General features: G+C 35.8%; 1 protein-coding gene across 1 annotated transcript in view; it reads right to left on the reverse strand.

The window, feature by feature from the left end:
• The window catches only part of MICU1 (mitochondrial calcium uptake 1), a 217,089-nt gene that overhangs the window by 146,619 nt on the left and 49,302 nt on the right, over nt 1–21,168 (reverse strand). Inside the window, exon 5 of the mRNA XM_061161769.1 lies at nt 13,439–13,482. Coding sequence (XP_061017752.1) covers nt 13,439–13,482 — 44 coding nt within the window. The remainder of the gene's footprint in view (nt 1–13,438; nt 13,483–21,168) is intronic.

The following is a 21,168-nucleotide window of genomic DNA, read 5'->3' on the forward strand; positions in this document are numbered from 1 at the left end:
TACCGTAAGTAAACAATTCCCCCACTACCTATTCTAAGAAAAAGAGCTTACTATTTTTAATACAAAAAGCTTATTAATAAGAATTTTTAGCTGCTTCCTACAAACTGTCCTGCCATAAATAAGAGAACTGGAAGCGGCTTTCCTCAATCGCAGGTGTTAACATCTCATTTGATTTACACTCCTTAGTACTTTGCATGATGGCTGAGCCATAGCTATTCTAAAACAAAATCTCTGGACTTAAGAAACACTGATAATGAGGTTATCAATCAATTATTTTGATATAATAATTTAAGTATTTGTTGATTTGTTTCAGAATGTAGTTAAAGGAAAATTAAGATAATCTACAGAACCACTAACAGGATGACTGGTTTGGGGGTTTGGTAAGGAAACTACTACAAATATATACCATTTTAAGAACAAGGAAGCACAGGGAAAATGTATAAAAATAAAGAACACCCTGTAATCTTCACTAATTGATTATTTTAAGCCAAAAGATGTTCTAATTAAGTTTATTTTATATTTTTATTAAGAAATGCAAGAGTAATGTTTTTAATGAATATTTTTGAATACATTTTAATAGTTTATAAACTATAAGAGGTCTAAACCTTCAAAGATCAATCTGAAAAGTACTTCTTAGGTGTGTCCTTGAAATTCCCCTCTGTCAGACTACAAGTCTATATATTCTTTTTCATCATTTTCTCCATGTATTTGCTGCTTTTCCAAGTTAAAGCTGTTGTTTAGCTCAAAAAAGCAAAATAATGAAGTGTTTCTAAATGCTTCATCTGTTTACTCTTAAGTCATTTTGCTGAGTTAAGTACAACTAAGTAACTGCTTATCTGTATTTATTACTTAAGAAATTTCAAAAGAAAAAAAAAGTACTAATTTTTCACTTGGAGTTACTGCTGTCTCACCATCCCTGTTACAGTTCAGCCAGGAACACAGCTTCCCTACTAAGACAATTTAAATGACCCAACTGAGTATCGACTACACAATGTTTAAAACAGCTTAACTTTTGTGTGATACATAATGTTAAAACTTCCTTTTAAATTATGCTAGGTTCTATATTCTCAAGGACTTGTGGTGTTTGACCTGTCATTAGAGATAAAGTACGTTAATTTAAAGTGACAGGAACTGAATCGTTCTAAAGGGAGCAGGGAAAGGCCATGAGCATGCACTGAACCTTTATCCTTGAAGCATCACTATGGGTTTTGAAACATTAATTAATTTAAAGCACATGCTGCTGAGTCGGTACCTGCCAGAAATCCTGATCAGAAGATGAGAAAAAGAAAAAAATTGACATTGTTTGATTATATGAACAAAAACTCCTAAATTAAATGTACATCTATCACAAACTATTACAACATATAAAGGACCAAATGAGATTTGTAATAAAAGGACTGAAAATCTGTAAACAGGAAATGAAAAATACATAGAAATATTTTATATATTATCTAGTAGATACAGTAGGACAAAACAAAACAAAAACCCAAGTAATTCAATTTCTAACCTTCCCCTAAAAAACATACAATTTCAAAAAAACTTCACAACGCTATAAAAAGAGAATACAAGAATAATTACTTAATTTATTAAAGAAAAGGGAAAGCAAATATTTAACTTTTTTTCATAGATAGTCAAGCCATTTCTTTAATTAAGGTTTCCTTTAAGGGTATCTCATTTTCATTTCATGACATATTATTTTTTAACTTCATGGCAAATTTGTTGCTGTACTAACAATATTTACCACATAGACAACCAACTCAACTGAGTTCAGAGGATTAGTAGCTACTCTAAGGAAGAGTTCAGTAAAGAAGAGTTTCAGACCTTAGAAACAGGTCTCTCGCAAACTACATTGCCAAAATAAAGGACTATTCACATTAGCAACAAAAAGCTAATCATGAAGTCCTGGAATGAAGGCCCGCAGTGATGAAAAGAGTTAAAGTTAGCTGGGTATCACTCCAAAATATCTTCAAATATCAAATGGCTTTAAAGATTTTTTTTTTTTAAACAAATAAACTTCACTGGCTGTTAAATAAAAGTTGACCTGAACTTATTATACTTCTCAAACCAAGCTTAGTTCCTGACTAAAAAATATATGCTATCAGCAATTTATAAGCCTAAGGCTAAGACTGATGTGACAGAGGCCCAAAGACCTTGACAGTACTGGGGGAGATGAGTCACTGTGACCACAGAACAGTCCAGATATGAGAAATCAAACCAGAGGTCTCTCTCCAGTTTATAGATTAGCCATTTAATCACGGACAGCTACTCATTACAGAGATAGCACAGAGAGATTTTTATAGGATCTAACTGGGAAGAAAAGAACAATGGATAGAGCAATTATGAAGACAGTATGCATTTCATACAAATGAAGAAAGAAGATAACACACACAATAGCAGCTAACTCCTTTAGTAAACTGAGTAAAGGGCTACAAGTAATGCAAAATAGCTATAATCTGTAGAGCCAGATGCTTTGCCTTTTGTCCTGTTTTTATAGTTACAGATGATAATTGATACTCAGAGGTTAAGTAGTCTCTTGCCCAGAGTTGTATGTGGCAGAATTCATATATGAATACAGGATTGTCTATACCCAAAACCACATTAATCACATCCTATGCTTTTACACACTAATAAATATAATAATCCATAATTGTGTATTTTTCAAATTCAGTTCAGCATATCTACAATATCTACTAATCATTTACACGTAGCTATCAAATACTGAGATGCTCAAATTGGACATCCCTTGTAAAATATTTTAGACACCAAAACCATATTTTCTGAGGGCTGTAGTATGTACAAAGAACTAAAATTGCTAATTTGTAAGAAGAGAGAAAAGTGAGAAAATATTTTTTTAAATTATTTTAAAAACTTCAGATGGGAAAGAAAGAAGATAAAAAAATCTGAGACTAAAAATAGAAAAGTACAACAGGTGTCAAAGGATTTTCTGAAATGCTGAACCAGTACTTGATTTCATTTTGGTAATGTAATTACATTGTAAACTTTTGCTTATCTATCTGAAGGCTATAGAGTAGCTCCAACCAAATGATGCAACATTTAACACAAAACCAATCAATATTTGAAAGACTAAATAGTTCAGTTTCTAACAGGAATATTATTTTCTCAATAGAAAGTAATCTTCATTTTAATGAGCCAGGATCCAATTTTCAAAATATAGATAAAAGTCTTCACTTTAAGAGTGATGGTTTCGATTAAAAAAGAAAAAGTAACAAAAAGACACAGCATTTTTCAAAGTGCCAATTGATATTCATGGCATTTGAGAAAACAATGGAGCGAATAACAGTGAAGTTGAAATTCTTCTAAATTCAGGTATTGAAATTTGTGTATCTCTTGTTTTCTTTCTTTAAAATGAAACACTGGTTTTTCAGGCTAACATAGGCTTCTAATCCAAGAATAAAAAATTAACACTCTTCAACAAAGTGAAACACCAAGTTCTTTTTTGCACAAATAACACTGTTAATAAAATAAAAGAAATATTTGACAAGAGAAATTTCTATGTACAAATAGATCATATAGATCAAATAGATCAATAGCTTAGATACATGAAAGGAGATAGATAATAGCACAGTGCTTAAGACAGTGAACTCAGGAGCCAGAATCCCAATTTGGACTCTTGGCTCCACCAATTACCAACTGTATGATCTTAGGTTAAAAAAAAAAGGCTAAGTTACTTAACTTCTATGTATTTTAGTATCTTATTTGTAAAATGATGAAAACAGGAAGCTATCTGAAAGAGTGGTTGTGTGCATTAGAATTATTATGTATAGACACTTGGAACAGTGCTTGGTAGATAATAAATACTCAAAAACTTCAACTATTGTTCTTTTTCATATTATTAGTAGTACTGATAGTAATAGTTCCCTCAAGAGACAAACAGAGTCAAGCATTTTTCATTTAGAAATTTTACTTTCAACTAAAAAACAAACCACTGACAACAATGAATGAATGTGTTAATGCAATTTTTTTTTAAGGGCTAAATTATCATCCCTAAAATAATATGTAATTATGAAATATTTGTGGAGAACTTCAGGCTTCAAAGAATTACTTTATGTATCCTCTTGGAATTTTTAGGACAAATACAAATATGGATCAAAAAAAATATGAAGCGGAAACAATAAAATTGTCTATATATTCTTCTTTATCAATGCACGTGTGCTAAGTTGCTTCAATTGTGTCCAACTTTTTGTGACCCGATGGACTATATATGCCCTGTCAGGCTTCTCTGTCCATGAGATTCTCCAGGCAAGAATACTGGAGTGTGTTGCCATGGCCTTCTCCAGGGAATCTTTGCAACCCAGGGACTGAACCGCCGTCTCATTATGTCTCCTGCATTGACACGAACTGGGAAACCCTATTTATCTACAGAAGGACCTGATTAAATATATCAATTCACGAGGAATTTAGAACTGACTGGTTTTGAATCTGTGAAAAGCAAAAGAAAAGAGGGGAGGAAGTGTATAATTAACAAAGTAGAAATCATAAGAAAATCAATCCTGCTATTAAAACTTGAGCAAAATTAATGCAATTCAAATAAATATGAAGAGTCACCAAATTCTTCAGTTCAGTTCAGTCACTCAGTCGTGTCCAACTCTTTGCAACCCCATGGACTGCAGCATACCAGGCTTCCCTGTCCATCACCAACTCCCGGAGCCTGCTCAAACTCATGTCCATTGAGTCAGTGATGCCATCCAACCATCTCATACTCTGTTGGCCCCTTCCTCCCGACCTTCAATCTTTCCCAGCATCAGGGTCTTTTCAAATGAGTCAATTCTTTGCATCAGATGGACAAAGTATTGGAGTTTCAGCTTCAGCATCACTCCTTCCAATGATTATTCAGGACTGATTTCCTTTAGGATAGACTGGTTGCATATTTGTGCAGTTCAAGGGACACTCAAGAGTCTTCTCCAACACCACAGTTCAAAAGCATCAATTCTTCGGTGCTCAGCTTTCTTTATAGTCCAACTCTCACATCCATACATGACTACTGGAAAAACCATAGCTTTGACTAGATGGACCTTAGTTCGCAAAGTAATGTACCTGCTATTTAACACGCTGTCTAGGTTAATCACAGCTTTCCTTCCAAGGAAAGGAAGGAAATCTTTTAATTTCACGGCTGCAGTCACCATCTGAAGTGATTTGGGAGCCCCAAAAAATAGTCTCTCACTGTTTCCTTTGTTTTCCCCATCTATTTGCCATGAAGTGATAGGACCGGATACCATGATCTTAGTTTTCTGAATGTTGAGCTTTAAGCCAACTTCTTCACTCTCCTCTTTCACTTTCATCAAGAGGTTCTTTAGTTCTTATTCACTTTCTGCCATAAGGGTGGTGTCATCTGCATGTCTGAGATTATTGATATTTCACCCAGCAATCTTGATTCAACTTTGTGCTTTATCCTCCCCACCATTTTGTATGATATACTCTGCATATAAATTAAGTAAGTAGGGTGACAATAGGCACCCTTACCGTACTCCTTTCCTGATTTGAAACCAGTCTGTTGTTCCATATCCAGTTTTAACTGTTGCTTCTTGACCTGCATACAGATTTCTCAGGAGGCCGGTCAGATGGTATGGTATTCCCATCTCTTTAAGAGTTTTCCACAGTTTATCGTGATCCACACAGCCAAGGACTTTGGTATGGTCAATAAAGCAGATTCAGTTCAGTTCAGTGGCTCAGTCTTGTCCAACTACTTGCAATCCCATGGACTGCAGCACAACAGGCCTCTCTGTCTACTGCCAACTCCCAGAGTTTACTCAAACTCATGTCCATTGAGTCAATGATGCCATCCAGCCATCTCATCTTCTCTTGTGCCCTTCTCCTCCTGCCTTCAATCTTTTCCAATATCAGGGTCTTTTCAAATGAGTCAGTTCTTTGCATCAGGTGGACAAAGTATTGGAGTTTCAGCTTCAGCATCAGTCCTTCCAATGAATATTCAGGACTGATTTCCTTTAGGATGGACTGGTTGGATCTCCTTGCAGTCCAAGGGACTTTCAAGAGTCTTCTCCAACACCACAGTTCAAAAGCATCAATTATTTGTCGCTCAGCTTTCTTTAAAGTCCAACTCTTACACCCATACACGACTACTGGAAAAACCATAGCTTTGACTAGAGTGACCTTTGTTGGCAAAGTAATGAATGTCTCTGCTTTTTAATACGCTGAAGTAGATGTTTTTCTGGAACTCTTTCGCTTTTTCAACGATCCAACAGATGTCAGTAATTTGATCTCTGGTTCCTCTGCCTTTTCTAAAATCAGCTTGAACATCTGAAAGTTCACAGTTCACATACTATTGAAGCCTGGCTTGGAGATCTTTGAGCATTACTTTGCTAGTGTGTGAGATGACGCAATTGTGTGGTAGTTTGAACATTCTTTGGCATTGCCCTTCTTTGGGATTGGAATGAAAACTAACCTTTTTCAGTTCTGTGGCCACTGCTGAATTTTCCAAATTTCCTGGCATACTGAGTGCAGCACTTTCACAGCATCATCTTCTAGGATTTGAAATAGCTCAACTGGAATTCCATCTCCTCCACTAGCTTTTTTCATAGTGATGCTTCCTAAGGCCCACTTGACTTCGCATTCCAGTATGTCTGGCTCTAGGTGACTGATCACACCATCGTGGTTATCAGGGTCATGAAGATCTTTTCTGTATAGTTCTTCTGTGTATTCTTGCCATCTCTTCATAATATCTTCAGCTTCTGCTAGGTCCATACCATTTCACTCCTTTATTGTGCCCATCTTTTTGCATGAAATGTTCCCTTGGTATCTATAATTTTCTTGAAGAGATCGCTAGTCTTTCCCATTCTGTTGTTTTCCTCTATTTCTTTGCATTGATCACTGAGGAAGGCTTTCTTATCTCTCCTGCTGTTCTTTGGAACTCTGCATTAAAATGGGTATATCTTTCCCTTTCTCCTTTGCCTTTCACTTCTCTTCTTTTCATAGCTATTTGTAAGGCCTCCTCAGACAACCATTTTGCCTTTTTGGATTTCTTTTTCTTGGGGATGGTGTTGATCACTACCTCCCATACAATGTCACAAACTACTTTCCATAGTTCTTCCAGTTCTTCATAGTTCTTTCCATAATCCCTTCTTCTGAAGGGATTATCAGATCTAATCCCTTGAATCTGTTTGCCACTTCCACTGTGTAATCATAAGGGATTTGATTTAGGTCACACCTGAATGGTCTAGTGGTTTTCCCTACTTTCTTCAATTTACGTCAGAATTTGGCAAAAAGGAGTTCATAATCTGAGCCACAGTCAGTTCCCGGTCTTGTTTTTGCTGACTCTAGAGAGCTTCTCCATCTTTGGCTGCAAAGAATATAATCAATCTGATTTCGGTATTGACCGTCTGGTGATGTCCATGTATAGAATCTTCCCTTGTGTTGTTGGAAGAGGGTGTTTGCTATGACCAGTGCATTCTCTTGGCAAAACTCTGTTAGCCGTCACCCTGCTTCGTTTTGTACTCCAAGGCCAAATTTGCCTGGTACTCCAGGTATCTCTTGACTTGCTACTTTTGCATTCCAGTCCCCTATAATGAAAAGGACATCTTTCTTGGGTGTTAGTTCTAGAAGGTCTTATAGGTCTGCATAGAACCTTTCAACTTCAGCTTCTTCAGCATTACTGGTTGAGGCACAGACTTGGATTACTGTGACAATGAATGGTTTGCCTTGGAAATGAACAGAGATCATTCTGTCGCTTTGGAGACTGCATCCAAGAACTGCATTTCAGACTCTTTTATTGACTATGATGGCTACTCCATTTCTTCTAGGGGATTCTTGCCCACAGTAGTAGATATAATGGTCATCTGAGTGAAATTCACCCATTCCAGTCCATTTTACTTCACTGATTCCTAAAATATCGATGTTTACTCTTGCTATCTCCTACTTGACCATTTCTAATTTGCCTTGATTCATGGACCTAACATTGCAGGTTCCTATGCAACACTGATCTTTACAGCATTGTAGTTTACTTCCATCACCAGTCACATCCACAACTGAGTGTTGTTTTTGCTTTGGCTCCATCTCTTCATTCTTTCTGGAGTTATTCCTCCACCGATCTTCAGTAGCATACTGGGCACCTACCGACCTGGGGAGTTCATCTTTCAGTGTCCTATCTTTTTGCCTTTTCATACTGTTCACAGGGTTCTCAAGACAATACTGAAGTGGTTTGCCATTTCCTTCTCCAGGGGACCACCAAATTCTATACCATGACAATTTCAGTCCCCTTTCTATCATCGTTGATCTGCTATACAATTTACTCTTATAAGATAGGAAATCTCTTACATAACTTACTATATGCATCAAGGAGTAATACTATACTTGACCTTATTGGCAGACTCATATTTTATCTGTGATATGAATAATCACAACTCAAAGCATTCAGACCATTACAGTACAGAAAAAAAAATGTGCCCACGCTCCACTTGGGGAAACAAGACTTTTCCCTAAAAGGAATGGAATTTTAAACTTTAACAATATTTTTAAAAAGAACTTTTACCTACATAAGTAATTAAAAGCATTTGGTTATACTAAAGCTTTGACTTTTAACTACAGTCCTATCTTTTTTTTTCTTGCATATCATCTTTTTTATTATAAACACTGTAACTGGTATTTTCTTTTCTAGACTTTGTACTTTCCTCTCTTTCACCTCAATGTGGAAAATGTTTCAATTTGATTTAAAATGTTTTTTCCATGTAAACAAATATTCTTGTCAGCATCATAAAGGAGATGGCAATAAAACACATGTTAATTCTTTCTCCAAATTAGGAGAGATTCTAAGGGGACTGTAATTACATATACTGAAAAGACTCAATTCCAGAGGCATGATTTTTGAAAAGTTCAGGGAGAGGTTAGGGGAAAAGGAAACTTGATAGAAAAGAAAGAGTAAAAAAATCTATTTTCTAAAAAAGAAATATATTTTGGAATGATAATGATGGATGACTAGTTTCAATGGGCAATTCATCATTACTTAAAATAGAGCATTAACTACTTCAAAGAGAGCATGAACTTTGACTACTTCAACGCTCTGGAATACTGCTATTCTTTGAAGAAATAATTTTACCTAGACAATGCAGTTTTCTACTGTAACTTGGAAAAAAAACCCAAAAAAACTCATGGTAGGGTTTGAGATAAAGAAAATTGTCTATTACAGACAGTGAGAACAGAAAATATAAAACATAATTTCTAACTTGTGCTATGCTAAGGAAAAAAGGAGAAGTAAGAGGAACAGGAAAATGAAGGGTTTCAGGACAGCAATTACATAAACAAATATTTGACAACTATGTAAAATAAAGGCTCTATTTAGAAGGGTGCTTTGTCTTATAGACCACTTATTGGATGATAAAAAGTTAAACTCAGGAAAAAGTACAGCTTTCATTAAAGAAATAATTCATGAAATAATGGCATTAACAAATCATAACAAGAATGTATAGACACTGTGGGGAAAGAATGCATTTTAAAAAAAATCTATGATATATTTCACTAAAAGAAAAGCCAGACCATATTTTGTGTTACCATCTGTATACTAGTGCCAACACTCTAATTATAACGATTTTCAAATATCCTCAAATAGAAAATCTGAACTCTTTAAGTGTTGAGGTTTTTAAATAGTCTGAATATTTTTTAAAATATCATTTACCTACAAAATATATTCTTTTAAAAAATTATTTCTTTATTCTTTTCTTTTTTGGCTGTGCTGGGTGTTTGTTGCTTTGTGCAGGCTTTCCCTACTTGCAGTGAGCAGGGGCTGCTCCCTAATTGTGGTGCACCTGCCTCTTGTTGCGGCTTGTCTTATTGTGGAGCACCCGCCTAGCTGCTCCGAGGCATATGGGATCCTCCCAAATCAGGGATCGAACCTGTGTCCCCTGAACTGGCAGGTGGATTCTTACCCACTGCACCACCAGGGAAATCCCTACAAAATATATTCTTAAAACAAAAGGCCGTTGACTGTAGTTTCTTTATGCAAGGCCTGTGTTAGCAGATACTTTTGAAATGCATAAATGCTGCAAGTTCCAATAATAATGTATTGCATGACTTTTCTACAAAGGAAATTGCTAAGCATCCTTAGAGTAAGGGTACGCTAAGCATCCTTAGCATACATTAACATAAGGTAGTGATGAGCTCTGGAAAAAAGATCTTCCCCCCAAAATTCAAAAGCTGCTTAATCAAACTCAATGTCACCAACTACCAGTTGAAACAGCAATGTTTCATTTACTTCTCGAAAATTTTTTAGTCAAAAAGAAGAAAAGAAGTAAGGGATAACTGCAATTATTTGTCAATATCATTGGGCCATTCTTTTCTACTTTGCTGGAGTTTGTATGAAATTCAAGTACAAGTGAGAAAACACTCCAGGAAAATGATACTACTTCTACATTTCTTCTTGCTCTTAGTGACCAAAAACACGAAAGTACAATTCAACAAGAAGGTAATAAAATAAGACAGTTTCTAAGTGGTCAAATGACAGACTTAACTAAACGGTGTGCTGAATGTTAAAACAATGGAGAAATAAAGAGGATGAGAACAAATATTTCTCTAAGCAATTTATAACTAGTTCATCTTTCAAGTTAAAAAAAGGAGAGAGGGAGAAAGAAAATTATCTGTTTAAAAATCAAAATAAGTTTGAAAAAAAAAAACCAAAATAAGTTTGAAAGGAAACTCCTCAAGTGTTTTCTTAGTAGTAACTTCTACTAAGTTTCTAACCATCATGCATGAAATTTACTATAATTACCACATACATCTGTTTTTTCAACAGGAAATTATCTTAGGAGTTATGCACTCTGGAAACTGCTACTCAACAACTGAGATTTTCTGATTGGGAGAACAAGAGTCACGAAGATCCAAAGGAAAAGAATTAAGATCAACACTTGAAGAAGCATTGACTCTTATAATTATTGAGAGAAGAACTTCATACACTGCAAAAATCCCTGAAAAAACTACTAATTAAGCACTGAATGAAATTTGCACTCTTCATTATTTAAGATTTAAAAACAGTAAAGAAACTACTTTGTTAGACTTTATATGAAACAAAGACAATTCATAAAGACATAAACTAGACATGAACTAAATTTAAGTATCCCATTTAGGAAGCACAAGCTTCACTCCTTAAAATAAAACCTTAATAATATATTTGATAGAATACAGGACTTAAATGAAGAAACTAGCAAAGGAATTAAACATGCATATCATTATGTGGATGAAAGGGGAATTTGTGCACTTTTTCTGGGGAACAGGCTAGCTGGCTCAGGGTCACTGGCTCAATTTTATATCTCCTTATGTAAGCATCCCATTCTTTTACTGTCTTTCAGAATCTGTTCCCCTGGATGAAGTCAACTTTTATACACCTGACTTTCATATAAATCATATTTTCAAACATTATAACATTGATATCCTTAAATCTTGCCTTTCCTACTCTGATTTCAGATTTTGTGCTTCAGTGCATAACCATTCTCAACTATAATCAGTTAAGACTGCCTTCCAAACATAGAAGCACGGCCATTTCTGCCTACACAGCAAGAGGAATACACAAGTACTTTAAATTATTTTTAAAATTTATTTGTCTTTTATTGAAGGATAATTGCTTTACAGAATTTTGCTGTTTTCTGTCAAACCTCAACATGAATCTGCTGTATGGCTCAGGAAACTCAAATACTTTATATTTTTACTGCATTTTACTCTTGCTATTTTATAAAGATGAGTGGAATTTGAAAAAAAAAATGCAAACAACACAAATGATAAGAAATATAGAGGCCATAAATTTAAATCAACTGAAACAAAAGTGGAGCTCATCAGTCAACCCAAAAGTTGCAAATTACTAGCATCAAGTTGACAAGTACTGGCCAAAACAGGAAAAAGTAAAGAGCACATATAAAACATGAGTTACTATTAGAGGTTCTATATTTGGGAAATCTCTAGGAATGGAAATTCCCCTTTTAACATGTAAAGTTGCTGTTGTACTTGCACATATATCCAACTTCTTTACATGTTTTCAGGTTTACAAAAAAGGACTGAATTCTCATGTTACTCTGGATTCCTTCAGTAGCCAAAAAAAAAACCAAGTGATCTATAAAATTGATTTTGTTGTAAGATATTAGTGACATCTGAGTCATACCTCCAAGGAATATGCAATGGACTAGTTGATTTATTTCCCAGGTCAGTCAAACATTTTAGTGGTTGCCTTCTATGTGCCAAGCATACTCTGGACTCTGAGTGACATAAAGATAGATAGACAGGGGCCTCACCTTCCAGAGACTCTGAAATCAGACCCTGACACCAGTGTCTGCAGTAACCCTTTATATGGATAGTAGAGACACCAAGGATCAAAGAGAAGATGGGGTTGGCCCAAAGCAAACCTAGAACTCTAAATCTGGGTCTCCTAGCATCTAAATGCCCTTTCTTTTTGATCATTCTTTTAGAACATGTGATTTTAAAAAGAGGATATCCACAGATGGAGGCAATGTGCCACCTGAAGAGAAAAAGTAAATTTTAGGCTGGCCTTGGCTGAGATCTCTCAACTTTTTAAAGCAGCCACTCATTCTTTCCACTTGTGCAAGAATCTGAGCACTTATATCTTCACCTTACCAATACATGTAGTTTTACATAAGGATGCAGGATTGACACATTCCTGCAACATCAGCTTCTATTAACCCTGACTTCTACCCATCTAGAGCCTAGTTTGTAATCCTGCCTTTTCCAGCCACTTCATGATTTTCCTTCTGACTTCCTTCTTGTTAAGCTTTGTAAAGCCATCCCTGGCTCGATCTTCCTGCTGTGCTTTCTTCCTTCTCTTTAAAATAGAGCTTTTACTTTTCTCTCTGACTCTGTGTAATATTTTCTTTTTCTTTTTGGAGAATTCAGCCTGAAAGGGAAAAACATGTTTAACTGACTGTTTTGAGATAATAAAATTGAAAGTTTCATTTTCTATACTTAATGATTTATTATATGATTTATTCAGGCATAAAATAAATTGAAAGTAAGTATAATGTAAAATTTATATGCATATTGGGGTGCTCTTCTAATTGTTTTAAAACTACTAGTAAGGACTTCTGCAATTTTCTTGTTTGGGTTATGATTATATACTATCAAAGTCTAAGGAAAGTCAAATCAAATAGGTGTTTTTATAAGAACTATAAATATAATATTGGGGAGTTGTTAACCTTTATAATGGCTTCTAAATTAAAATTCAAATGTCAAAACACACTCAATTAGCCCTCATTATACACAGCAGACAACCCAACAATATTACTTTATATGCAAAAACACAGAAGAACCCTCTGCTTGATTTTTTCTGTAGAACCATTTGAAGGCACTTACAGGTCTCCCAATGTAAGCACCAAACTTTTTCAATAAGATAAACAGGTATTCAGAAATTTCTCACAAATAACTTTAGAGGAATTTTAATAAACAACAGGATATACATGTGTCATAGTTCACTCACCTTTCCATCAAAGCGTTTTATTGTATATTGATCCAGACCCAAGTCTGTAAAACAGAAAAAAATAATGCTTAGTCACTGATTAAAACTCGGGTGAAATACATGAAATGCTAGCTCTCAGTTTTGTTTCCAATCCCATTCAGATGGTTTAGCCACAGCATTGTTTGAACAGAAATGAAAATTCCGTCCCACTTTCAGACTCAAAGTGTTGGAACTAAAAAATACCAATCCTTTATTTTATATATGAGAATATGAAACTCTTACAGATAAAAAGGGTTCATTTGCAGACCTATTCATGTGCAAACCTATTCAACAGTAAAGCCAAACTAGAACCCTGGACGCTTCCCAGGATGATACTTTTTCATTACATCAAAATGATATACTACCTCTAACTAAGGTGAGGGGATATTAGTTTTATCTGAAAGTATAATCATTTTTTGTATAAAGAGAGATGAGTTTAATACCAGGGGACATTTTGCAACACACCTAAACAAATTCAAATCGGCCACCTTTTAGCTCAGTTCAGTTAGTCAGTTCAGTTGTTCAGTCGTGTCCGACTCTGCGACCCGGTGAATCGCAGCATACCAGGCCTCCCTGTCCATCACCAACTCCCGGAGTTTACTCAAACTCATGTCCATTGAGGCGGTGATGCCATCCAACCATCTCATCCTCTGTCGTCCCCTTCTCCTCCTGCCCCCAATCCCTCCCAGCCTCAGGGTCGTTTCCAATGAATCAACTCCTCACATGAGGTGGCTAAAGTATTGGAGTTTCAGCTTCAGCATCAGTCCTTCCAATGAATACCCAGGACTGATCTCCTTTAGGATGGACTGGCTGGATTTCCTTGCAGTCCAAGGGACTCTCAAGAGTCTTCTCCAACACCACAGTTCAAAAGCATCAATTCTTGGGTACTCAGCTTTCTTCACAGTCCAACTCTCACATCCATACATGACCACTGGAAAAACCATAGCCTTGACTAGATGGACCTTTGTTGGCAAAGTAATGTCTCTGCTTTTTAATATGCTATCTAGGTTGGTCATAACTTTCCTTCCAAGGAGTAAGTGTCTTTTAATTTCATGGCTGCAATCACCATCTGCAGTGATTTTGGAGCCCAAAAAAATAAAGTCTGACACTGTTTCCATTGTTTCCCCATCTATTTCCCATGAAGTGATGGGACCAGACGCCCTTTTAAAGGTGGGCTAAACTATAAATTTAGCCTTGGGAATTCCTAGCATTGTGAAATACTAAGCACCAAGAAAGATAAAAGGAAATATATTAAGTGTTCTTGAGGGCTGGGATTTTCTGTTTTTGATGATTGCGTTATTCCAGTATTTGGAATAGTGCTTGATCACTAAATACTTACAAAAAACAACAACAACACAAAACTGAATGAGTAAGATACAATCCTTGCCTTGAAGAGTCACAATTTTGTAAGAAAGACATAAGCAATAATATTGCAAGGAAAGATACAATGAATTCAGTAAGAGGATGCTGTGGGAATTTTTAGAGTGGAGAAATCAGTTCCCAATTATACTTATTTTTCTGGCATAACTACTCAGTTGTTTTCTTTCAGTTCTCACTTTCTTCATGCCAGTTCAGGCCCTTATTTCATTATGCTTACAGTAATACAATGATCGGAATATCACTGCTCCCAAAGGAAGCTTTTTGCATTTCTGCTTCTACACATTTGGTTACACATGCTCATCTAAAATGTGCTTCACCTTCTAGAAGCCTATCCATAATAAAATGAACTACTGACTGCCAAAGAAGGAGATAAGTCAGAAAAAAAGAAAATTTAAAAACAAATCTAATTTGAAACTTCACATGTACTCAAGAAAATATCAGTTATAAAGGCAGAACATGCCTCTATGATAAAAAAAATAGAGAACAAGAAAGAGTTGTAGACAATTAAAACTAGCAAGAAGAGATAAGAAAGCTTTCCTAAGTGAACAGTGCAAAGAAATAGAGGGAAACAATAGAATGGGAAAGAATAGACATCTCTTCAAGAAAATTAGAGATACCAATGGAACATTTCATGAAGAGATGGGCACAATAAATGACAGAAACATTATGAACCTAACAGAAGCCGAAAAAATTAAGAAGAGGTGGCAAGAATACACAGAAGAGCTATATAGAAAAGATCTTCATGACCCTGATAACCACGATGGTGTGATTACTCACCTAGAGCCAGCCATACTGTAGTGCGAAGTCAAGTGGGCCTTAATAGCATCACTACGAACAAAGCTAGCGGAAGTAACGGAATTCCAGCTGAACTATTTCAAAGCCTAAAAGATGATGCTGTGAAAGTGCTGCCCTCAGTATGCCAGCAAATTTGGAAAACTCAGCAGTGACCACAGGACTGGAGAAGATCAGTTTTCATTCCAATTCCAAAAAAAGGCAATGCCAAAGAATATATTCAAACTACCACACAACTGCATTCATTTCACATGTTAGCAAGGTCATGCTCAAAATCCTTCAACCTAGGCTTCAACAGTATATGAACTGAGAACTTCCAGATGTATAAGCTGGATTTAGAAAAGGCAGAGGAACCAGAGATCAAATTGCCAACATCCACTGGATCATTGAAAAAGCAAGAAAATTCAGAAAAACATCTACTTCTGCTTCATTGACTATGCTAAAGCCTTTGACAGTGTGGACTACAACAACCTGAAGAAAATTCTTCAAGAAATGGGAATACCAGACCACCTTACCTGCTTCCTGAGAAACCTGTATGCAGTGCAAAAAGCAACAGTTAGAACAGGACATGGAACAATGGATTGATTCAAAACTGGGAAAGGAGTCCACCAAGGCTGTATATTGTCACCCTGAGTATTTAACTTATATGCAGAGAACAGGACATCATGCAAAATGGTTGGGGGAATGAAGCACAAGCTGGAATTAAGATTGCTGGGAGAAATATCAATAACCTCAGATATGCAGATGACACCACTCGTGGCAGAAAGCAAAGAGGAACTATAGTCTCTTGATGAAAGTGAAAGAGGAAAGCTAAAAAGCTGGGTTAAAATTCAACATTTAAAAATTGAAGATCATGGCATCCAGTCCCATCACTTCATGGCAAATAGATGAGGAAACAACGGAAACAGTGACAGACTTTATTTTCTTGGGCTCCAAAATCACTGAGAATGGTGACTGCAGCCGTGAAATAAAAAGACACTTGCTCCTTGGAAAAAAAGCTATGACAAACCTAGACAGTGTATTAAAAAGAAGAGACATTACTTTGCTGTCAAAGGTCTGTCTAGTCAAAGCTATGGTTTTTCCAATAGTCATGTATGGATGTGAGAGTTGGACCATAAAGAAGGCTGAGTGCCAAAGAATTGATGCTTTCGAACTGTGGTGTTAGAGAAGGCTCTTGAGAGTCCCTTGGGACTGCAAGGAATTAAGTCAGTCAATCCTAAAGGAAATCAGTCCTGAATATTCGTTGGAAGGACTGATACTGAAACTGAAGCTACAATACTTTGTCCACCTGAAGCGAAGAGCTGACTCACTGGAAAAGACCCTGATGCTGGGAGAGATTGAAGGCAGGAGAACAGGGGAATACAGACGATGATATGGTTGGATCGCAGCACTGGCCCAATGGACATGAACATGAGCAAACTCTGGGTGATGGTGAAGGACAGGCAAGACTGTGATGCTGCATTCTATGGGGCTGCAAGAGTCAACACAACTTAGCGACTGAACAACAAAACTGTGATTGCCCATTTCCTCGTATTTCTTAATATACGGTCAAGAAATTATGAAAAGTTATCTCCCTGGACCACTGCCAAAAAGACAACAGAATAGAAAAGAGAAAATAGAAGAGTGAATTATAGAAAAACAGAGACTCAATACAAGGTCTTCTGTCATAAGAGACCTTTTCTCATTCAGAAATATGTACAAGATAATTCAGAAAGTATTAGCAGAAAATTTCTCATTTAAGTAAAATGAACAAAACTTACTTGTAATTCAGTGTATGCTTATGAAATCTCAGAATACCAACAAGGGGAAAATCCTCAGAGTTCCCAGAAAAAAAAAAAAGCCCTTCCTAGTCCTTTACAAAGAAATGAAAATCAATCTAGGATCAGATATCTCATAAGTAAGGGAAATATATGCTTACTAATTACAGGATCACTGTTCAACACAAATACATGTGAGCCACATGCATAATATTTCATAACAATCTCCTTTAAGAAAGTAAATAGAAACAGGTAAAATTAAGTTTAATAATATATTTTACTGAACAGAATATATCCAAAATAGCATGATTTCAACATATAATCAATAGAAAACTTATTGAGATATTTTACATTACATTTATATACTGAGTTTTTTAAATCTAGTGTGTATTTTACAATTATAGCACATATCAATTTAGACTAGCTACATTTCAAGTTATTACCATAATATCCAAAAGAATTCAAAAGTTAACTTGAACGGATTTATGTTTTTCATTGAATGCTCCTTACTATAGTTGGGAACATATTTTACCATGGGCATCTATCCAAAAAAAAGGAGGGGGCATGCAAGGACAGCCTGGCACGTACTGAGAATTCCTGTCATTTAAAAGCAAATACAGACATAAAGTACTTAGTTGATACATGATTGGTTCATCCTGTTATATTTAGATTTCTTTACCTGTCAAATGAAGGAGATGGCTGGATTAGATCAGTTCTTAACATGGTTGGGGGGTGAAGCATGGGAAATGTGGATGAACTATTTCATTCTGTCCTTACTCCCTACTTCTCTTAAAATTCTAATAGGCTCAATTACAATGGGGAAGAGAGAGTATGCTGAAAGGTGAAAATACAGCATGTATCATTTGAAAATGTAATCAGATGACTCCCTGTCCATTTCTCCACCCTCATGCTTTGGGTCTTAACATTGGATGTTATGTTGCCGTGCCTAGGGTGTTTTCTGTGGATCTCAAACTTCTCTTCAAAGAACTTCACAGTCACTTAATGTTAACAGAGTGACCTAAACACTATCTCCTCCTTTTCATTAATGAGAAAGATGACCCTCAAAAGGATTAAATGATTGTTTTTTATTTTAAGTCTAACAATCTTTTTAAATTATGGCAGTTGCCCATCTTGAATCTGCACTAAAAATAATGTAAATGTGCATATAAGAATAGTCTCAGTTGACGCTCTTGAGTGAACATATAACAGGTTTGTTTTAAAGATGACAGCTACTCATTTTGTCAAAAGACGTAAATGAAACTTAATCACATATATAATTTTGGTATCTAAAAATTAGAGCTTAAGAAAATGGAAACTATATAATTTTATATAAGAAGTCCCAGCTATCCTTCAATATTTAGAGATTCATTTTTCAGTTTAATACTAGAATTTATTCTAAAAAATGGATGCAGAAAATTATCCTAAAATTTTATTAAAACGATTGTATTTTCAGCTTATGTAAATCAACAAAACAAAGTATAGTTCAAGTTCATCAGATACAAGAGATAAACTTTGGCTTAAAATCTAACTGCTAAAAATCAAAGGCGAAGAAAAAAAATCTTTAAAATAGGCAGTTTAAAGTGCTGAAAGAAAAGTTTCAACCTAGATTTCTTTATTCAGTGAAACTATTTTTCAAGAATGAAGACAGGGCTTCCACGGTGATCCAGTGATTAAAAATCTGCCCTGCAATAATGCAAAGGACACAGGTTCAATCCCTGGTCCAGGAAGATCTTACATGCCTCGGGGCAACTGAGCCCATGCATAACAATTCCTGAGCCTGCTTGCCCACAACTAGAGAAAGATTGTGGGCAAAAACAAAGACCCAGCACAGTAATAAACAAATAAATAAATATTTGGAAAAAAAAAAAAAAGACCTTAAAAAAAAGAATGAAGACAAAATAAAAATGTTCTCAAATGAAGGAAAACCAAGAGAATTCATCACCAGCAGAACTGCTTTAAAAACGTTATCCTTCAAGTGTGAAGAAAGTGATATCAGAAGAAAATATGGAACTTAAGGAATAAATAAAGAACAACAGAAATACCTAATACCTATTACAGATAAATATAACAGACTATTTTGGCAGTCGAAATAAAACCTTAAAACAGTATCTGGAAGAGTTTTCAACTTACGTAGATGTAATACATATGATGTGTGCTTAGTTGCTCGGTTGTATCCAACTCCTGCATGGACCACGGCCTGCCAGGCTCCTCTGTCCGTGGGGATTCTCCAGGAAAGAATACTGGAGTGGGTTGCCATGCCCTCCTCTAGGGGATCCTCCCAACCCAGGGATCGAACCCAAATCTCCCGCATTGTAGGTGGATTCTTTATTGTCTGAGCCAGCAGGCAAGCCCAAGAATGTTGGTGTGGGTAGCCTATCCCTTCGTCAGGAAGGGATTCCCGACCCAGGAATTGAACTGGGGTCTCCTGCACAGCAGGCAGATTCTTTTACCAGCTGAGCTACCAGGGAAGCCTAATACATATGATACTATACCATAAACTGGGGAGAATACTCCACTTGAAGCAGTAAACTATAAATTCGTAGTAAACTGTGAAAAATTAACTACATATTGATATATTATAATCCCAGTAGCAACCATTAAAGATACACAACAAAATATACTTAAATTCCTCTGCCAAAATCAATTGAAACAAAATATGAAAAAATCTTCAGGTGGCTCAGTGATGAAGAATCTGCCTAAATGCAGCAGACACAGGTTCAATCTGTGGTCCAGGAGGATCTCCCACATGCTGAGGAGCAACTGAGCCCACCTGCCACAATTACTGAAGCCTGTGCTCCTCAATGAGGGAGGCCACTGAAATAAGAAGTCCATGCACCTCAACTAGAGAGCAGCCCCTGCTCGCTGCAACTAGAGAAAAGCAGCAAGGAGGACTCAGCATAGCCAAAAACAAATAAGTAAACAAAATTTAAAAAAAAATCTTCAAGTAATCTGAAGAGAATGCAGGAAAGAGGTAAAAGAGTAACATAAAAGGGGAAAACAAACAATAAAATGGTAGACCTTAATATAAACATATCAAAAATTACATTAAATATAAATCATCTAAATACATTAATTAAAAGGTAGAAACTGTCATATTGGATAAAAAGCAAGATCAAACTACATGTGGTCCATAAGAAACCTATTTTAAATACAATCATATAGGTAGGTTAAAAGTAACATGATGGAAAAAGATGTATCATGCAAAGTGAATCAAAATAAAGACAAAGTAGCTACATAAATATCAGACTATGTGGACTTTAGAGCAAAAGAAATATTAGCAAGGATAAAGAGGGTCAGTTACATAATGAAAGAGGGTCAATTCACCAGGAAGACAGAATAATCCTAAGCGTGTATGTACCTAGTAAGAGAGTTTCAAAACATCGAAGCAAAAACTGATAGAACTGGAAAGATACAGACAAATTCACAAATAAAGTCAGAGATCAACTCCCTTCTCTCAATAATTGACAGAGACAGGAATAGATAACCAGTAAGGATATGGAAGATGGAAAGATCAGTGGTTGCCTGGGACTTGCCTGGGAAAAAGTGGGAAGGCAGGATTACAAATGGGCACAAAGACATCCTAGGGGGTGATGAATATATTCATTATATTGATTATGCTAATGGTTTCACCAGTGTATACGTGCAATTAGTATATCAAAACCTCATCAAACATTTAAATATGTTTGATGCTACTTGTTTTGTTTTTGCTTGTTGTTTAGTCACTCAACTGGACACTAAGCCTTGACTTGACAGACAGTTAAAAACTGCTACTTTGTAGCACAA

This window comes from Dama dama, chromosome 15 (genome assembly GCF_033118175.1).
Source record: "Dama dama isolate Ldn47 chromosome 15, ASM3311817v1, whole genome shotgun sequence".
Taxonomy (NCBI): Eukaryota; Metazoa; Chordata; class Mammalia; order Artiodactyla; family Cervidae; genus Dama; species Dama dama.